The following is a 22045-nucleotide window of genomic DNA, read 5'->3' as shown; positions in this document are numbered from 1 at the left end:
GAATTATATTTATATTTTATTTCTATTACATAACTCAGACATTGACTTAAATATTGATATACACTGGATTGTAGATTTTTATATATTTATCATACAACAAATAAAATGAGCAATACTCTGCTTTGGATACTTCACAATAATACAATATTTTTGCATAACTAAAGAAATAAAACACCTACTAAATATCAATTACCCTACTTTAGATGTAGTGTATCACTTTGGACATCTATAGCTTCGAATTTCTCAGATAAATAAAAAAGTCCGCGGTCTAACAACGATCTGTACGTACGGACGTGCAAATTTGCATAAATGCCCGAAGTTTTGCCGAGTTGTTGAGGCGTTATTGCGTTACCTCGTGCCGCGGTAGCTGTGGTAGTCAACGGTAGACTCTGAAGTCTGGCGTCGGGATTGCAGGTTGAGACGAGGGTGAAAGCGCTGAAACGGTCCGGAGTCGGTTGGCCGAGGCTCGCGGAGGAGACCGAGGAAGGATTGGAGGATGTCGTGGTGCTTAAGCTACTTCCTGCCGCGCCGGGACTCCAAGGCGAAGGCGGCAGCGTGACACTCGGGCTGCTGGGCGGTGAAAGCGTGGCCGGAGGTGACAGCGCGCCCGCCGGAACTCCAATGGCGCTGTAGTGAAGTTCCGGTTTCATGTACCAAGTACGCGGTACCGCTTCTGATTGGCAAATCAAATCATTTCTATTTACGTTTCATTTCACATTCCTCGTATATCTCGTACTTTATTTACTTTATATTTATATAAGACGCTGCTGGTTGGTTTTAGGGAAATTGTTGAAATGCTGAAACCAAAGAGTTGTACGTGCGAAATGAGACTCGCTTTTAACGTGGTGTGATAATATAATTGAATGTAATTTTGCAACAACATCGTGGCAACTGTGTTTGATATTCCGTGGCAATAAAAATAGTTAATTACGGGCAAGAAAAATTCGTCATTGAAAGCGTCCCGTTTTTGTTGAATACCGGGAGAAACCGCGCGCCTTTTGCTTTAACATGGATTTTTATTACATTTAAAAGCGAGCCGAGTTAATGCATTATTCTCGCGGGTCATAGGTAGACACGGCTATCAGATTTATAGGGAAAATCACAAACATGCTCCTCCCTCGGACGAGGAGCATGAATTATATATCGTAGAACATGCGTGCGCGTGTCCATCCAGGAGACAGAGCTTCTAATCTGATCGTAGGCTGAAACGGGCGTGATTGCCAGACGAACTTTATTCACGACCAACTCCGATAAGCAAGCAATCAATAAGATCTCATCTGTCCATCGTCTATCCTTTTAAAAGCTTAAAAATCGAAAACAAAGTGAAAACACGTTTTGCACTGCGACTTGGATGGATATAGTAGGAATAGTTCTCTACACACGGTGAACAGAGCGTGCTACGTTTTATCAACGTTGGCGATTTTTAACTGAAAGTTTTAACCTGTAGTCTCTGGTAATTTTCCAACCTTTTCCTATCTCGCTCGTAATATTAATATTTCACAGTATCTGATCTCGAGTATTTATAATGACGTTAAAGAAAATTACATGGTCTTTCCAAGGAAGAGTCATCATTGGTTATTTTTATTCATTATCGTACTGCCATACGTTGAATGTTTTTAACGTTCAAAGAATTCTCTGGTAGTAAGTGGCACTGGAAATTTGAATTCTGGCCGAAAGAAAAAGAACCGCATAGTTACTAAAAAAATAATAAACTGTAATCTCAGTACCTTTTAGATGAATATGACTTCAAATCAGATCTCAAGATGTCAAAGTTGTGGATACAATTTGTAGACATGAATTTATCCTTTGATTGACCAACACGACCAACTGCTTTTATCATTCTTAATTAAACTCCTCAAAATTCAATATCCAATGAAATTCTTTCACGTACATTTGCTTCGAAATTAGAAACAACGCGCGACAAGATTTATTTCATGAGTTTTATAAACGGACATCGTCGATTCGCGATTAATATTCCAGTTGAGAAATACGTTAATTATGGGGAATGCGGGTGCATTAATAAAATACTTCCTAATTTAACAACTATCTTTTTATATACCTCGAACTCGTTTTTGAGGTTTGTTTAAAAGGCATAAAAAGATATGAGCACATGTTAAAAAACGTGAATCGTTAAAGTCGAAGGTTTTTAAGTAATAGATAACGTATACACTCATACACATGTACGTACGACGAGCCTTAATAATCGCCTCTCGTTTGTTTGAATAAATCTGTAATACGATTTGCAAACACGACTGTGTGAGTGGTTCCTGTTTTGCATGGATAACGAACGGTAATGTCCGAGTTCGATGTCAATCACCGACCGTTATCTACTTACAAGTCAGTTTTAAAACTGCGTGCATATTGTCATATGAAAAAAAGAAGAAAAAAAAATTGTAGGAATATACTTCAAACTCTCGGCCGACTACGACTGAATAGTATTAATTATGGGGCTTTTGAACGAAAGAAGATAATGTATCACCGTTGTGCTCTATGTGATATATATTCTGAGACTTCGAACAGAAGAAAACACGTATGATTTTATAATTTTCATTAAATAATTTTTGAAACGTCTGTAAGTTTTGCTGAACAATATGTTATTTACAACTTTCACAAGTGAGGGACACGTAATAATCACAAATAAATATAATCTTTGAAAAGTGTTCTTGTCCAACTAGTACAACTTTCCCTAGAGAATGTATATTGTGTTCAAAATAGAAATAGAAATAGATGAATGACGATAGATCGGCTTGAATATTCATTGTTTGCCAACTAATTACCTGAAAAATAACTCAAAAAAGGATGATTCACGGGAAATCTCGAACGTGATCAGAATCGGGTCGCCGGATTCGTAGTTCATTAAAATACGTATGAACAAGTGTCCGCACAAACGAACATCAGCCTTTTTGGCTGTTCTTTTTAATGAACGCTTCTGGGACCACGTAGACTAAGAGATTCTTAATCATTTTAAGAACAGCTGCCCACTAAAAATCTAACATATATTCTATTGCTAGACAGACTGTACAAACACTTCTTTTCCTCGAACAGGTAAAATCGAATTTATTCGAACGAAAAGTAAACGTATGACGAGATCCATTTGTTTAATGAATCTATTGAAACCCCACGATTTCTAAAGTGCAGCGAATTATTCCTTGAAAATGAAATCTCTACTTTTTCAATTAACTGTGACAATATTTTTCAACGTCAGAATGTAACAAAAAGATAAGGGGTGACTGTGAACTTGAATTATGACGCTGAAAATCTGTACAAATATTTTTGGTTTCTGTTGAATATATTTTTTTAATGCGACAGATACGCAAGGTCATGGCAATATGAATATTTTTGAACAGCTTGAAAAGTTGGAGTATCTATCTTCTACGTGTTTCATGGTAATGAACATTTTTCTCTACTTCGGAATTTACATACTATGTTATAATTAATGACAAACAGTTTTTGGTTACATGTACATTTTTTATGATTTTCATAATTCTGAAATTTCCAAATTGTTACAGAAATTGGTATGGATTTTACGCTTTCTTGTCAATTAAAAAAATAAACAGTTAAAAGACAAATTACAAACTTGTCAAACTGTTTCTTCACCGTCAAAAATTAATAGCCCGAGGATGTATAAGCTTTCTGGCATGAAATGATAAGGAATCTGACATTATTGTCCATTCTCGACTTAACGGAATACATAATCTATCTTCATGAGTTCGTATCTTCTCTTCTCAGACCAAACAAAATACGGAATCTCATATCCCTGCTTTAAAAAGACCAAATAATTTTATCAATATTCTACCAGTATATTCTTAAAAGTGCACAATTTAAAGGAAACGTTTCCATGTATCAAATTAGCTTCTGTAAATATCCATCCGATGCCAGAAATAGCACAAATACATTTTCTCAACTATCATAACAAACACTTCAACGTCAATCTGTCAATTCCGTTGGCGCGAATCGCGCGAAAGAAAGAGGAAAAAGCCAGAGAGAGAGAGAGAGAGAGAGAGAGAGAAACTCACCGCACATTGTGTCCAGTTGGTTGATCGATTAGTCCTCTACGTCTTCCGACTGTTCATGGAGGCGAACAGCAAATCGTAGTCTCCTTTTATTTGGCACTAGATCCAGGAACGCACAAACGATCTACACAATCGACATCAATCCCACGGACAGTACGTTCCGAGTACGCGTGCAGAGTTTTCCCATTCGCAGGACGAATCGTTCCTTCTGACGATCCTTTCCACGTGGCTCGCCAAGGTCGCGGTTGGTCCAAGGCCGAATTCAGCTCGATATCTCGCGATACCGATTGTCAAAAGACGGGAGACACTTTCTCTAAATCACGTAATTTCGACACTCTCCCATTCCACCGGGAGTCCCACGTTGCAGTGGGTAGCTCCCTCCTGATTGACAAGTAACGACGAAGTAAAAAAAAAAAAAAAAAAAAAACGAGGAAGCAGGAAATCAGACTGGCGCAGAGAGCGAAGGTGAGTAGCACAGGTAGCCAGACAGCTGTCCGTTGGCCGATCCTCAAGGAGATGCTCTCGGAGCGTCCTGACTAACAGCAGGACCCTGACTGACCCCGGTCTGGCCGAGGAGGGTACACGCACGGTCTCGCGTGGAACGCGCGTCGCAGTCTGCCCGTGGCTCGGCTGCTTTACCTGCTCGGGTTTCTCTCTTCTCACCTGCGCGTCTCCAGCTACCTGAAGGCCACGCCTACCGAGCTCACATGCGACTAACTTTGGATCCACGGGAAGTAGCGCGCTGGTGGGGCACGCGTGCTCTTTCATCCCCTCTATGCTTTGGCGAAGATAGTGTCGCGCAGGAGAATCTTCCATCCTCTCGCGGGCGAACGCGTGCAACGCGCGCGCACGTTTCGGAGGGCCGCTTCTACAGACGCGTATCGTTGCATCGAATTCTCCAATCTTGGGACGCAGTAGGATACTGCGGTTAGGGTTGGAAATGAACAACTTGTGACGATGATGTTAGACACTATGTACGTAGGTTCTCCGTGTTTCAACTCGATACTCTAGGATATTCTATACTTTATAGCTCGGAACAGTGCCTTTGTGAAAATGGTACTTTAACATACAATGGAAGCATAAAAGGGTTAAATAATGATTATATTTGACTGTTGATACGATATTTATTTCGATGAGATACTGATTGAAAATAAACAAAGTTTGAAGTTGAAAGTTTGCCTGTGGTTTTTCGACCGATGGCCCTTTTTCAAATGAGGTAAAAGACGGCTCGTACATCGAGTAATCTATACAAAGTATACTATATTTTCTGCGACGTTTGAATACAAAGACATCGTATCGATCTGCGATGGTCGGTGAAATCGTGGAATTAATTAATCACTTCGTAAGCAAGCGGTTCAGCGACGACGAAATCTCCGATCAGAATCGCCGATACATCGAAGAGAGGTTCGGCGGGAAATTTCAAATGCCGATCGGCGACGAACGACCAAAGCGGAAGATTGGGGTAGAAAGACATAAAAATGGCGCGTCGTAACAGCGGGACAGAAGAGAAAATTTTTCGGTGTACGGATTAGCTGATCTGCTGTATTTGATGAGAGAGTAGCGAGAGCGGGACGATTCAGTGAGACCAATAGGCATCCGAGACGGCGGAGCGAGAGAGTTGCGCGCGCATACTAGCGCCGCGGCGTAGATTTGATTCGGCGCGGGTCGCGCGAAGAAGGAGAGCCGCCAGTGCGTCTGCGCCGATCGGGCACGTTCTATTGGGCCGCACTTCCTAGAACCACCACCTTCGATAATCGCAGCCGCCGTTCTAGCCGTGAATTTGAATTAGGTGGTTCCACCGATCCATGACCTTGAGAACCTTTCATCAACACCGCTCTATACAACCGACTTCAAGTCGATGTAGGTCAGGACCATGCTACTGCTGCGATCTCGCGCGTTCTCAGAAATATTTCAGCGTCATTCGGTTTTGGGAGACGGTTTTTGTTTTTCTCGTTTTTTGAACGAAGCGTTTAGATATACAGGTGAGATTTAATTTTACTGGGAAAAACAAGGTCGTTCAGATACCAGTCAAATTAGTAAAAAATTGATCTAAGAGTCAAGATACAAGAACATAAATTACCTTTTCATTGGTGATTAATTGGTGAATAATTCGACGCAAGTAATAAACGACGGCGTTAATGTGATTAATATTATTAATATTATTAATAATATATTTAGCAACGTGAAAGCGAAAGTATCGAGCTAATGGGAAAACGATCCGAGAGATAAGGCTCAAAAGCCGAATTTTATATAAATGACGCTTCTTATTTCACGTTGAAGCTTTTATTAATTTTTTTTTAATAATTCCGCCTCGCAAACTGTCATTTCGGTGAATACCGCCAGAATGCTCGTTCGCCCCAGGAAACTCTTTCTCCAAAAATGGCCAAGAATTGAAAAACTTACCCACACGGTGAGTTTAATTTCGTGAGAATTACGTTTGGCCGGCAGCTCTGAATCATTAATTCTTACCTTGTCAGTCACCGTGAACACATGCCCTCCAGTCAATTAAACTACTTTCTCGCTTGTCACAAAATATTTATCGGAATCTTGATGTATTTACCATATAGCATTGTATCTGCACGTACGCAAACGGTTACTCTATTATTTCAGGAAATCGGAAATCAAAGATATCTACTAGTATATCAATATTTCTACAAAAATATAAAACTTATTTGAACTCGATGGAACTCTTGTTAACTGAATCCACGTATCTGAACTGGAACTTTTGAAGAACGATAAGAAAACTTAAACTAAAAGATCTTCCTATTGATCTTTCATCACATCGAAACCGAAACATTAGCCGAATCACCCCCAAATTGCAAACTTCTGTAATCTAAATTTCCGACTGATTAATCACTAGTCAATTTTATTCCCACGCGGGAAAATACGCGACAAGTTAATCAACAACTACCTCCTGCAGTAATAATTTCACAGGTTCACCGAGAAACCATCGAACATCCTTCATTTCCGTCTCCTCGGGATCAGATCTTCTCGGAAGCTCCAGATCGCGAATATTCCGGTGACCCATTAAAACGCAACGGTGACACGCTTTCACGCTCAGAAGAGCCGATTCCCGTGGCGTCAAAACAGACAGTGCGGAGACAAAGGAAAAATTTCAAACCGTAGGAGGGCTGCTCCAATAGTATAACGGTAGGGGGAAGAAGAAGAAGAAGAAGAAGAAGAAAAGAAACGGTGTATTATCGGAAACACGAGTTGTATGGGTGTATATATTTTCGTGGCGAGGTAATGTGCGTGCCGAAGAATGTATTGAAAGCAGGTCCCGATGTCCTTAACCCACTCGTGGTCTCGCGTCCCGCGATAACGAGCTACCTGGCAACTTCGGATAAGTGAAACTTGCATAATTGGCTGCCGTAGGAGGAACGAAGAAAGAACTCGACCAGCAGGTAACTGCACCTGCGATGTCTCCAAGGTGCGCGCGTGCGCCCGGCCGGCTTCACCCGGGCGAACGTGTGCTTCCAACGAGACCACCGCATCCGGACCAACGATCAAAGGAATATCGAACGTTCAATGCTTGACGAACGGAAGTGCGAATGATTGTGCAACTATGTATCTACACGAATGTTTCTTCTGTATCAAGCGCTGGAACACGAAAGCACTCGGCCATTTACCACGGAAACATTTCATCCGCGCCGTATGGAAATTACAATTATATTAATATGAAGAGATATTCATTGCGACGACGTTTAGGAAATTTCAAAATGTTCCACACGAGACATATAGATCTGTAAAATCTTTCGACAGATGTTCGAATACTTTCGTGAATACCGCACGACTGAATTAGAGACATTTATTAGTTACGAAATTTTTGCAACAAATATATTCCTAACGAATCTGACAAATTGACACTCGACTATCTCATTTGTTATTGAATTTACAGAAAAGATGTACTCTTGTGTCTACGTAACCTATAATTTATAACTACGCTTTATTACGTAGCTCATAATTAATAAAATATCCAATGAAACTGTACTTGGCTTAATAAAAAGTTGAAATTTCACTAGCGGTTATTTCGATTTCATATCGTAAAAAAAGGGAGGAAGAGAAAACAGGGTTTTTTTTCGAAAGGAACGAGGTATTCCTGTCGCGCTGATTCTTGCAACGTGCAGCTTGACAGTTTTGGCACGTTGCGTGCTCGCATGCGAAAACATATGAATGGATGTCCCACGATCTGACCGCAAACCTTCCTGCCATTTGGAGAGGATGCGTGAAATCTTTCTCGTCGGACGACTCACTTCAACCTGAGGCCGAAAGGATGCATCTTTCAAGAGTACCTGCAATGTCTTTCGAGTAAAACTATAGCTATCGTGCGATTTTTCAATTTCTGTGTGGATACGTCGCGTTTGTATCTCTCGCGAATGAACCCTGTTTCTAATGAAATCGAAGAAAGCTACAAAATTTAGTAAAACAACGGAATTACCCACGATTAGATTCGATTAGATCAAAAAATATTCAACAATATCGAATCAAACTGAAATTAAGGCAAAGTAAGAACGCAAGGACTGCAAATGCAAACTTCTTCAAACTTACAAGAAAGAAAAATTTCGAAAATAGCACGTATAGTAGAACTATAACGAAGCAATATTTTACTAATAAAGGGCCTGATAAATTTTGAAGACGTGTTCCACTCAGATATAAACGTGGAAGCGTGTCGATCGGAACGGGCATATTACTTTTAATGACAGGACACGATGGGTACCGGGGGCAAGAGTACGGAACAATAAAGAAAGAGGAAAGAAAGAGAAAAGAAAAAAAGAAGTGCATTACAGGAAGAGATCGTACAAGCTGTTTCGTTTTCAGTCAATAATTATTAATCGTTATTTCGAACGGTACACACCATCGAGATTTGTCCCGGGCGAAAGCTTTTTAATCTCCCGTCGAGATCCCGTGGATCATTACGAAACGGTGCTTAAAATGCAGGTGCAAGGGAGAATACCTAATAGCGAGTGCAGCTTGAGGGGTGAGGTTCGGCAGTAAGAGGAATAATTAACGAGTACCAGCAATTATCACGGAACAGCTTGCGCCCGCAACATCAACCACGATTGCCAATTTTTATCATTCGCTCGACTGTTGAACATGACCGTTTCGATTGTAAATATAAAAAGATTTTATTTAGTGCCAGAGTGAAGAATATCAACCACTTTGTAACAATATCAACGCAACGTCAACGATGCTTTTTTTGAAAAATTAATTACAGACTGTTTGGCGTAAGAAGAATGGGAAATTTTGTTTTCACGACTTCAGAGGTTTCAATCTTCATTTAAAATTTAGGTTACGAAAGATCGAAAATGGATTAAAAGAACCGAGATCGAACTGTTACCCTCTATCGGTTACCGTTAAAATTAACCTGACGTATCACGAAACACGGACCAACGTAATAATAATAATATAATAAAATATAACTCGTTATGTCTCGATGAAGATGTCGCTTAAGTTACATTCATTCTTACCTTGACACGTAAAATTAATATAATTAAATTTTTTATCCAATCATCCAGAAACGTCTTTCATGTCCGCAGCGACGTACGGAAGAAAGTTTAAAAAGTGACAATTCATAATTTCACAAAACAGAAGGAAATTGAAGAGGCAAATGACACGGGGCAACTCGCAATTTTGTGAAACAGAATTGCCTAGGTACGTTTAATGAGAAGAATGGCTAGATATAATGGAACAGACGATTGCTACTAAATTTTAGTAATAGTCCACTAACAGTACAGTATAAAAATTTAGCATCTATAACACGGAGAAGCGCCAATTTTAAACTTTCTTCTGTTCGTTGCAGAAAAATTTCGAAAAGAACGGAACTGTCTTAAATCCAATAACGCTTCCGTTCCAGCTGCTGAAGAGTGAATGGCAGAAAAAGTAGGTGTTCGAAAGGCAATTAATGAGCAAGCGTAATTATTGGCGGATGGACAGATCGGGGCTGACGTGGTGGTTCGCGTGCAACGATCGCTTCCCGTTACCCCGTGGCGTTATACGGAAATCATTCGGGACTCGTTCCTCCACTTGTCATATGCAATTCTGTAATTTTCGCTCATCACGCATACAAACACCGCACCCTTTTCTTCCACTGGCCCGTTACGATCTTTTTTCGGCCACGTTCGTCAAACGAACTTCTTGAGACATTGTATCAATTGCACCACGTGCGATTATGTCGTTCGAAAAAGCGCAGATGCGGCTGTGTTCGTGAAAAGTGAAATTCCCGGATGAAATTTGCCAGTGAACGAAAAAAAGAAGGTAGAGAATTTTGTTTCGGAATTCTCTCAATTTGAAGTATATTGTAAGATTTCATTGTAAGACCGATGGGTACAAATTGTATTTGTAAGATTTTTGTGAATTAAATGATAAATAGAAATTTCAGCAATGTTGGTTAAGAGAGTACAATCCCCGTGTACTTCAAACACATACATGATTTTATACTGAATTGCACGAAAACTTAGGATTGCATAAAAATCCACAGTCCAATTATAATCGTCTAATGAAAAATCACTAACATATTTCTAAATTAACTTTTACCCGTTACTTGGTGGCAAAATTATACCTACGTACTGTCTAATATTTATAACATCTAGAATACTTACAAAATCTTACAAGACTAGTTAACATACAATAGTCATACAATAGTTGCTACCTTAATTTAAAAAAAAAAAAAAAAAGAATGAAAGTATGCAAAGATATTGCAAATTTGTCGTTTCGAGCGGGCGATAGAAGTCCAATGAATTAACCGATGAGAATCTATGAAGAATGCAGAAGTCACGGAGGGTGAAGGAGGCGCGTGCAAGGAGGATGCAGCCGAGGATGCACCGAGCGGAACGTGCACCCGACGCGGACGAGCCGGCTAGCGCACCCGATGCTTCCCTTTCCCTTTCCCGCTAAGCGGATCCTCCATTGGCGTATCACCTGCCTTTCCGTTCCTTCCCGATTACCGGATTTTGATTCGAGAGCCAGATGTCGGGGCTCGCGTTCCACGGACTCTATCAAATCCGAAATCGTTCATTCCGACGAACCGTTATTGCTGTTACATGCCTCTCTGGTCGATGTTCAACGACACCGCCGGGAATTATCATCGATCCGTATCTACACCGAATGTTTCCGAATGTTTTCGACGTTTCGTCTTTTAATTTTCTCCTTTTTCAATTCTTCTTTTTTCCTTTACACTCGGTGAAAGCGTAGTTATCGGTTGGGAATATATAAGTGGGAGGTTTCGGTTCGATCGCGGTTTTTGAGAAGACTAGAAATAAGGAATAGACAGGATTTGATTATCGAATTAAGTTTAAATATCATTCCATTATAATATAGGCATAATTTCAACACTTTACTGTTTATGCAGGTACATATTTTATATTTTCGTTAGACAACAATGAAACGATTGACTTTTGAAAAGTCAGTCTCAGCAAGAAGAAAATACGTCAACTTCGACACCAAAGCTTCGTGCAAACTCTCGAATTCTGCGTACGTAATTTTCGAAAGAAATACTACCATTTCCCGCGTTTTAACCCGGGATTACCCACGTGAGGGTCTAGTCGCCGGGATGTACCTGCGCTAGACCCCCAGGTGGGTAATCCCGGGTTAAAAAATCCCGAGGCCTCCAAAGGTTAACGTTCTCTCTGACGTTGGGTGGAAATGGTACGAACTACGCCAATGACGGACAGCACGTGACTACAGGGCACGCGCCGGCACGCGCCACATTTCTCACAGAAAGCACGCGCCTTTCTTTCCCTCTCTCTTCCTCTTCCTGTACCATCCCCACTTCCGACTCTCCTCACTCTCCACCTTTCTTTTACTCTCCTTCACGCTGTATTTGTACCCCTCTTTCTCTCTCTCTCTCTCTCTCTCTCTCTCTCTCTCCGTCTTTCTCTTCTCTCCTCACCCTCCCTGCCGCGCTTTATCCCTGTTCGTTTCGTTTCGTTTCGTTTCTCCCCAACCGAAATCTTCAATTTCTCTTCCTTAACCCCACTCTCCTGCGTTTCCATAACGTTTTCACCGGCGATCTTTATCTCTCGAATGATTTTTCGATCGATCTTCCACTTCTTCCACCTCGGTGATAAATGTCCGACGTCCCGCCAAATCGAGAAGTGGCGAAAACGTAAAGGATCGAACGAAGATGCGCACGATCGGATTCGTTGACGCTTTCGGGACAAGCTTTTTATTGAGGTGAAAAAGGCGACGGTCCGCGGTGTTATTAATGGCACCACGGATATGGTATGTTCGCGTGCTTTTTTTTTTTTTTTGGTGATCTTTCGTCGAGCTTTTTTAATCCTTTTTTCCTTCTGAGCGAGATACGTATGCAGCAATTTGCGAGGCAAATTGCTCACGTTTTCTTATTCATGTGTTTTCACGTGTAACATTATGAGAAATAATTGGGCTTATGTAATTTTCTTTCTTAGAATTTTTTTTTTCTCAAAATCAACCAGTAACTTTTTCAGAACTAAAAATCTAATTTTCAGGATTGTCTAATCATATTAATCAAATATGAAAAGAGTATTTTGTGACAACAGCGTAAGACTGATAAGGACCAAGTTACACCAGTATCTACGTTCCGCAGAATAAAACGAAACGAAAACACACTTTCGAAAAGTAAAACGTAAGCAGAACGTGAAACACAAGCGCACGGAAATGCTCACTCTCTCCACCTGTTACGTATCAGCAGTCCGAGAATATTTCACGCAGAGTCTTTCATTAATCATCCGAATAACCAAATATCTCCGATTGACGAACCATCGAGCGCGTGTTCATCAATTTTTCAGTGGTTCGATCGAAGTGAGTCGTCAAAAACAGCGAGGATCGCGCGCGATACGATCTCTCGGCAGAAAGAAACGACAGACAGAGAGTTAGAACGAGAGTAACAGAAACAGACGAAAGGAGAGATGAATCAAGGATGATCCGTCATTGTAACAGGGTGTCAGCTCGGTATGGCTGAAAAGAAAGAAAAAAGGAAAAAGAAAAAAAAAATGAAAAGAAGAAGAAGAGAAAGAAAAAAACGAGCACATACTTCGAGATTCGTCGACCGAGGCGCGCATTTCTCAAAGTTCGAAGGCCGGGATCGTCGATCGAGGCGCAGAAGCATCCGAAAATCCTGGCCTCGCGCGCAGCCTCGAGAGACGCGGCATGCATTATTCAGGAGGCTGTGCGCGCATGTTCTTCGCTCGCCGTGTTTACGTATGTCGTACATACGGCGCGCGTGTGCGCGTTGACGTCACTGTGCTCGTCGTGGCGAGGAAGATACGGGGCACGCGTCCCTCCACGCGCGCCGCGGACAGACACCAGACACCGGGCAGCTGCACCGTTGTTGGCGACCGTGCAACCATACACGCCATACACCCGCGCGTTCACACAGCTCGTAGGTGTAGATGTAGGTGTATCGTAGACGCCACCGCGTCGATTCACCGCGCCAACCCTTTCGCTTTTAACGGCGAACTTTTGTCTTCGCAACGACGCGTTTTTTGAACTTCTCGCGCTGGTGTGACATACCGCGCACGTCGAGAATTTTTTTTTTTTTTTTTTTGTTCCCAAAATTGCAACATTTTCTCAGCTTTGAAGTATATTTAAATGTAACCCAGGCGAAAATGATAAGTTTATTACTTCTTAATAACTTCTATCCAGTAGTTCGGTCACTCGTTATGGTCCGCGAACCAGTTGTCAACGCTAAACGTACCAACGCCAAGTTGATTTCAAATTTTGCGTTCGTTGTTGTTTCTTTCGTTCACTCGACTCTTGTATGAAGAAGATGAAAATATATAATTTCTTTTCTTATCCAAAATTTATTTTCTGCATTCAATTGACAATTAGCTGCATTAGTTTTGTAAAAGGACCTTTATCTCGCATTTGACCGATTAGGAACAGGTGTGCATAAAATGCCGGTACGTTTAATGTTGCAGATATATGTATCGATACAAATTAGATATTTTGAAACTTCAAAAAATTGATTGAGATGTCAATGTGATATTCGTGTTAGGCACAAATCATGTTTTGAGTTATGCCATACAGTCAATGGATTAGACTAGCCATGAGTAGTCTTGGAATTTTATTGCGTATAATAGTCTTGCTCTCTCAGGGAAATTGATAGTTGTTAGTAATTTAAGAGAAAGGAGAGACGGTAACTAATTTGTATAACTCATGGAGAAATTTCATAGAAATCTGAGATATCAGATTTGATCTTTTACATGTACCTACTTATCACATTATGAAACAAGTATTATATTTATTGAATAAATTAAATGATTAATTAGATTTGCTAATTAATTACTAACCAGCACAGAATTACTAATTAGCGCGACAACAAAATAGCTCGTCGATTCTAAATCAATGATTGTTGCAAGAATCGATTAAACCATCTATAAAATCGAAATCGAGCGGAAGTTTTTCACAGAAAGTGACTTTCTAAGAACTTGAGCCAGAGACTCTCGAAGTCGACTGGAAATCGTGGTATTTCGAGTGGAAAGCACTTAACTCGACGACAAGCAGCTGGTTCGAGCCGGTGTCACGGCACGGACACCTAGTTCATCGACGCGAGGCAGAGGGGCTCTGGCGAGCGTGTGCGGTGCTCGTTCATCCCCTGCAGGGTGATTAAATGAAGCACCACGATTCACAAAGGGAACCAACCGTAAAACATTGTTGCGCCCTCAACGTCCCACACGCCCAACACCCGAAACTTTAACCGACGACGGTTAAGACGACCAAGCTGGCGTTGTGTCTTCGTGCTCGTCGTCTGTGTTTTCAGGGGATTCCGTTAATCTAATTCCGGATTATTGTTATTACGTATTATGTTAGCCTCATGCGCTGGAATGACGCACGTCGAGAATTTTTTGTTCCAAAATTGTAATAGTTTCAAGTATTATTATATATCTAAGTAGAACAAAAATGGGCAGAATAAACAATAAATTTATTACTTCTCGATAATTTCTATCCAGCGATATCGTACCGACGTGTTCAAAAAAGAAAGCGAACGAATTGGTACTGTATACTCGTTTGGTCACTCGTTATGGTCCGCAATCAGTTGCCAGCGCAACTGTGGTTGAGAAGGCTGAAAGATTCGGCGCGAATGTTCGGCAAACATTCAGAGAAATTTAAAACTGATTTAAGAAATCGTATTTCCTTCATTTTCCCTCTAAAACGGCAATTCTCGTTGAAACGAAATATTACAATTTTCTTTGTTCATAGTTGTTCACAGTTAATAATTAGTACGTTTTCACTGGTAAAACCTGTGACACTCTATTTTACGTTGAGGAATAAATATGTTCCGTTCAGATCAACGTGGTCTCTTTACAACCTCTTTATTGTCACGAGCCACGTGAGGTCGGTGCAAGTGAAGTTGTCGTCACGACAATCTACCGGCGGGTGTAATCGTCTTTTCACTTTGGAAATTATTCATTAGACGTTTTATAGCTGGCTCTAGAGGATCGTTTTATTCCATCCGACTTATTTCACGATAGCGAGCTTCTCTCTCTTTCTCTCTCTCTCTTTTTCTCTTTGTTCTTTATTATCGTGGCTTGATAGGTCAGAGTCGAGCGAGCGCAGCGTTCAACGCGGCGGATGATTTGTGTCAGCTCGTAAAATCGTGGGACTCGGCCAAACATTTACACCTGTTCTTAATCAACGTTAACATAAATATCGTTTAAGGCGAGTTTCATATAAAAACTGTGACTGATATCAAACTCTGATATTATAATTTGTTCTTTCGACAATTACGCGAGAAGGAGATTAAATTTATTCATCGATTTTGTTCAACGATTAAACTTTAAACTTTCGTGACGAGAATTAGATTTAGGATCTTTAATAAAGCGAATGAAACGACTCTTAACGATCCTTGCATTCCTGTTAATTTGAAGATTCTACAAATTCTTCTCATTGTTGCATCTTCATCGAACTGATTCCCTTCTGCACAATATGGCTCAATTATGTTATTCAATTCGAACGAGGACAGCAAAACGACAAGCTTCATTACGAAGATGAAATGAATAATATCTGTAATCTGTAGTAATTCGTAAGAATTAAAATGAAGAAATTTGCCATTTATTTCACTTGGAAAACGTAGATCTTGGAGATCTTCGTGCAAATTTGTACTTTTATGAATGCGATCCACTAGATAACGAGCATCTATATTTGCGTATTACTCCTTGCATTTTTTTTTTATCTTCGAATTTCCCATAAAAAACGCGCGAACATCTGCGCTATCTAATTACACGTACACGGAGGCACACAGAGAATAATATTCTGCAAAAATAAAGCATCTATGATTCTCCACCCGTTTGTCAAACTGCGTTGCTGTTTGCCAATTTATAACAAAAAAAAAAAAAAAAAAAAAAAAAAAGATTAAAGTCCAACGGGTGTCGTGAAAGAAGAAAAAAGAAAAAAGAAGAAAATGCGGAAAATCCCGGAAGGAAAGGATGACGGGGATAGCGGAAAGGCGATTTGGAAGGCACGCGATGGGCACACGCCAGAGTGGAGGAGAAGAAGGAGGCTTGTCGGGAAGGTGGGCCTTTTTCCAGGGCCCGTATGTCGCGCGCGTGCGTCCGCGTGCGCTCGTATGCGCGTGTGTAAACGTCGGGGGCAGTGTGCCGACGTTGGATCGAGAATGGTTGCCCGGTGTCATCTGGCAAGCAGAGCAATCCGAAAACACATGGGTGTTTTGTCTCCTGGCTGTGTGTGTTTCCACTTAATACGTGGAAGTAGACGCGTCGTATGCCTCCGTATAACGGTCGAATCTGCCGATTCCACTGCGAACCTCTATCCACCACAGCCTGCGTCGGGAACTTTTGTCCATTCGGGCCCGAATTAAACGAACCACTGTTTTATCAACGAGTTTATTAACGTTAATTAATTAAAGAGTTGTTTCGTTGATTTTCTAAGTGACAACAGATCGCGATTAATTGGATATTACGATTTTAAATAAAATTTTGGATAGAGATTTTGGATGTAATTAGAGATTTATGTGTTATTTTTTTTTTTTTTTCACAATTTCTGATATATTTATGTTTCTAACGGGTTCCATTGGGTTGAGTAGAAAAGTAATTTCGTATTTTAAGGCAAAAGTGAGCACAAGTTTCTTTTTCATATTTTAAATGAAGTTTGTTCGACCATCTTTTGCCATTTTTGAGGTAAAACCACAATCACTGTAGAAATTCTGCGATACGACATCTTTCAAACGTACGCAGGTATAATAAGATCTGATTAATACTGTTGGATGACCAATCCGGAGTAATATTGAATATATGCAAATACTGACAATAAGCTAGCAACAGTCCACATAAAAGTGGACTGTGAATAGTTAATCATAAGGGCAAGATCCAATAGTTGATCATCTACGCTCCTTCTCCTTTCACTTGACGATGATAACCAAATATACATAAGAAGATGCTTTAGAGACATTCCTCAGCATTAAACATTCTAAACCATTATAGAGACATTCTATATCGTTAAAAGCATTAGACATTCATCGTATTCTAAGACATTCTAAACCATTGTAAATCATTCTATTTCATAAACGACCACGACTCTAAGGGAATAAACTCTTCTAAATTGTAAGCGTGTTGTTGACTCCATTACACGGAATCCAACAATACTACCAGAATTATGTTATCCTAAAGCCGTCTATCTGACCGTCTAAAAAGTTCATGTTGCAGGATAGAACAGAAGCATCGATTGAAAAAAACTGGCAAGATTGTTAGAAAGTACTCGACGTGTGAAACGCATGAAAAAAAGAAAAGGAGAAAAAAGCATACGCACTTTCGACAAATTTTGAAGATTATCATTTCCAAGAAGAAACGTTTCTCATTAATTTTTCTTCCTCCATCTCTCCGGGTCTTCACCATAAATCACCATTAACCTCCGTTATGATATTTCGCGGGATGGCCAGTATACTCCGTAATTGCTTGGAAAAGAAACGAAGGAGAGAAAAAAAGGGAAAAAGAAACGGACACACAGCGAAAGATCATCAGCCGTGCGTGTAAAGTCGGGCATCCGCGTTGATTTTGCCAACTGTACCAACGCGCACCGTAAGATCCGCTTCGATGATTTCGAGCGGTTAATCAGGTGAGCGTGCACGTGCGCCCGACAGGAACGTGGCCCATTCGGTTTTAATTGAAAGCAATCGAAAGACTGGAGCTTCGATCCAAACGAATTTCAGTCACGGAAGAACGTGCTCGATATTTGCCATATAAGGGAGCAAAGCTGCCGAATGAAAGACACGTCCGTGTGAGATAATAAATGAACTATAATATTCCGCGTCGAATACCGTGCAAATACAGCGTGCAACAATTTGTTGTTCTCAAGGAGGAAAGAGATTACTAAGATCAGAAACGTAGAACGATCTATTGGGTTTTGAAAATGATCAGTTACTAGAAGCTTGGAGCTTTTTTACAAGTTATTGAGAAGAAAGATACTTAATTTTTGTCCAAAGTTCTGATACGATGAATCAACTAATACAGAAAGAATTCTTACGCCTAAGAGAATTATCATCTCACGCCTAAGAACCGGTCATATCAAACTGACACATGAACACAAAATCAAAAAAACTATACCACCCACCTGCACTCATTGCAATAACCATCCATTAACAATAACCCATATACTGCACGAATGCCACACCACAGAAATTCAAGATGACAGAAATACGGAATCAACGCAAACATAAACCTGACTTCTCAAAATGACAAAGAGTATTAAAATATCTCAAAAACATAAACTACACACATATCTAATGACACCATCGTCGCTAATGCGACATTAAAGAAAAATAGAAGAAGAAGAAGAAAGAATTCTTGAAGAATTATTAGGCTGCTGATATTTATTATATTTTCACAGAAAATTAAAGATGTTTGGATTCTAACGTCTAACGTAGATAAAATTAAAAAAAAAACTGGAACTAAAATTTCAAAGTTCGCATAATCCAAGTTTATCCTATAAACCCTCAATTACTTATTTACCTTATTACCGAAACTGTTCCGTTTTACCTTCCCAGAGAGATGAAATACGACGATAATAATAACACAAAGTCCAACGCGACAAAGTTTAACAGAGTGGTCTTCTTCGGCTTTCTTCGTAACAACGTGCGGGGTTTTCGCGATTTTTTTTTTTTTTTTATATCGCTGTGCGAAAGAATCGTCAACCTTTCGTCCGCGATGGCGCGCTGACCACCGGTTATAATATAATAAGGACCAGTTTTTCATCACGCGCGAATTGGCCTGTATTTTCCTTAAAAGAAGCGCTATTATGGCAACGTTTCGTACGTCTTAATTGGACACGACGGTTGTTGTTGAATTTCGACGGGTAATGAGATCGTCGGTCGTCGAAAGTTGATGTCGCTTTTCTTCACCCGCCGCGTTTCCTTTCGTTTATGCAACCACATTGTCTTTCGTCGCTTTTTGCCCGCCTTCTTGCGAAACCGCCACTGATTCGCAATCATTCTCGCAAACGTAACAGTTTTCGTTGTCGATCGCGCGATAATCACACCATACGTGTTAACACAGACGTTCGCCTAGACAGTAGCTTAGAGCTTTGCTCTTACCCTTTCAAAACGGTCGTACACTATCGTTTATACGGGATATTTTTTCTTTCAAGAAACTGCTAGTTTCAAATTTACGTAGATTCTAAGACTTCTAAGACGCTGAAGTGATTTGATCAATCACTTTTACATCGATCTCAATTTGGAGTTTCGATAGGTTTTCTTCGGAATTTCACATTATTACGAACGTAACAGGAAGACGAAACATCTTCGAGCAGGAAATATTCGGGAATATTCACAATTTTAAAACAATCTTCTGTATCGAACGAGCAAAAGGACCATGTTGTCGTCGACGATCTATCAAATCGCCAAGTCGTTTAAATTCTGCCATTATCTGACATCTCGAGGGAAATTATCTACCTCGAACGTCGTCGAGAATCGGAGGATTTCAATCACGGTATCCAGCGAATGTCTCTACCAGTCTCGCTCGAGATTCATCTGTAATTTCACGTCTCCCCCCCCCCCCCCCCCTCGAATTTCGCCGAATATCATTCAAATCTAACAGGAAGACAAGACACATCGTGCAATTAATTCGCTGCTCACCGATCGACAGTGCGAAGCAAGGAGGCAACGCGACAGATGGCGATTCGTTGCGCGCCGGCGCGGTCGATCAAGGGGAATTTCCGCGGGAATTCGAACGGTCGAAGGAGATGCGGGTTTATCGCGATCGCGTCAGTCAATGTGCCAGCGGCCATCGTCAACGTAGACTCTGATAGCCGCTTAATTGGAAGTGAAATCACTTAAGTAGACGTTCGTCGACCGATTTCCGCGTTCTCGACCCGTATAATCGCGTGCAATGGCAAATGATGGCCGACGTGGATTGTCATTCGTTGGCGATGCTCGTTTTCAACGCGTCGTCCGATAATTTTGCACCGAATGAACGATTCTTTCAATACTCTCCCTTGATTTCTCGGTGATTTCCCTAACTTTCTTGTAGTTTCTAAATAAATGTAGGAGTATACGATTTACCTATGAGTGAAAATAATTATGAAAAATATATTCCACGGAAAACTGTACTTAATATTTGCTAGATTTTATTTAGTCTTGAATTTTAATTGTCATTCGTTCTTTCAATACTTTCCCTTCTTGTTTTTCAGACTAACTTTTTAAAATTCTAGGAATGTACAATTTACGAGTGAAAATAAGAAAAGAATAGTAAAACTGTAAGTAACTGGACAATGTTTGACAATCTATGGGTTAGGTTGTTTCAATTTTCTCCTCGAAATTGAATTATTGTATCTTGATAATCAGTAGACGATGAGTTACCAGTACCTATTTATACTATTATATTTTGCGAATCATTATAGATCATTTTTGTTTTCGTATTTAATTAATTTAATTAAATAATTTGACAAGCCTTAATTACGATAGTATTTCCTCAATTTATTCACTTTCGATTTAGTTCATATATTCCTGGCCATCGGGACAGTCAATATTTCCCAGGACTTCCTAATAAGTACATCGCAGCTGCACGACGAGCCTCGTGCCACATGCTACACGCAAAAATCCTCTTTTAAACGCTCGAATCCGATCGCCCTCCCCGTCGCTCGAACGCAGCCAGACAACAATCTCGGTCGACAACAATCAATCGCGCAATTATTAAATGAAATAATAGAACGCGAAGAGAGACTGAGCTGAAGGTGAAGACGTTCGCGCGTTAAAATTCTCGTTCGCCGCGACTGATTGGTCGAAAGGAGCCGAAAGTGAAGAGCGGCCGTGGGCTTTCCCCGGAAGATACGTTCGCGATAAGGAGAAGCCGCGCAAAGAAAAGGAAGACAGCGGACAAGAAAGAAACCGATTGGGACACGTGTGGCCGGCGAGACGGAGATGGAAACAGATTACGTACGACCAACTGTACGCATGCGCTTTCAGGTTGCACCTGACCATTCAGCTTCTTTTCCAGGCACCGGAGCAGATACACCCGAGTGCCGTTTCGATCGAGGGTTCGTTAATGAGACGCTACACCACTCGCCTCCATCTCTAATGAGAGGTTTTCCTTCGGCTGTTTCGGGACCAGCAACAGATTGAGATCTGCGCAGACCGCGACCTAGATGCATATGTAACTTACCGTTTCCGTGACAGCCCACAATACAGCGCGGCTTGCCCTCGTGTGTTACATACGCACGGAGAAAATATTATATCGCACCTCGATTCCACCTTTTTTTTTTTTTTTTGATGATATAATGATACGTATTATCGGCTGAAAGTAGATACACACACGTTTCGTCTGTGAGATATGCACGATGCGATGAAAAAAGAAAGCTAAAACGTTTCGAATTTGTCGAACCAAAGAGACAAGTCCATTGTAACCTGACGAGTTAAGGGTCGTTCCATTCGTACGCGCAGCGAGACGCACAGTAGCAGGTCCGTCTGTGTGTAATTTTGCACGACTTCATTCACGAGACCGAGCAAGGGACTTTTACGACTTCATTCATAGCCTGCGGATCCCTTGAAACGATCCAACAGCCGACGAAAGAAGTACGAGGTGCCGTTTTCTTACACCCTCCCGTTT

At 40.8% G+C, this 22045-nt stretch overlaps 1 protein-coding gene across 1 annotated transcript in view; it reads right to left on the bottom strand.

Annotated features, from left to right (window-relative positions):
* Nucleotides 1–4805, bottom strand: part of LOC122528903 (zinc finger protein 324B-like) — a 31453-nt gene extending 26648 nt beyond the window's left edge. Inside the window, exons 1-2 of the mRNA XM_043654526.1 lie at nucleotides 4017–4805; nucleotides 353–673 (exon numbers count right to left, since the gene is read on the bottom strand). Of these exons, the coding sequence (XP_043510461.1) occupies nucleotides 353–673; nucleotides 4017–4023 (328 nt within the window). The 5' untranslated portion in view covers nucleotides 4024–4805. The remainder of the gene's footprint in view (nucleotides 1–352; nucleotides 674–4016) is intronic.
* Nucleotides 4806–22045: the final 17240 nt, after the last annotated feature.

Source organism: Frieseomelitta varia, unplaced genomic scaffold (assembly GCF_011392965.1).
Source record: "Frieseomelitta varia isolate USP_RPSP 00005682 unplaced genomic scaffold, Fvar_1.2 scaffold_130, whole genome shotgun sequence".
Classification (NCBI taxonomy): domain Eukaryota; kingdom Metazoa; phylum Arthropoda; class Insecta; order Hymenoptera; family Apidae; genus Frieseomelitta; species Frieseomelitta varia.
This window is presented reverse-complemented; position numbering and strand designations above follow the sequence as displayed.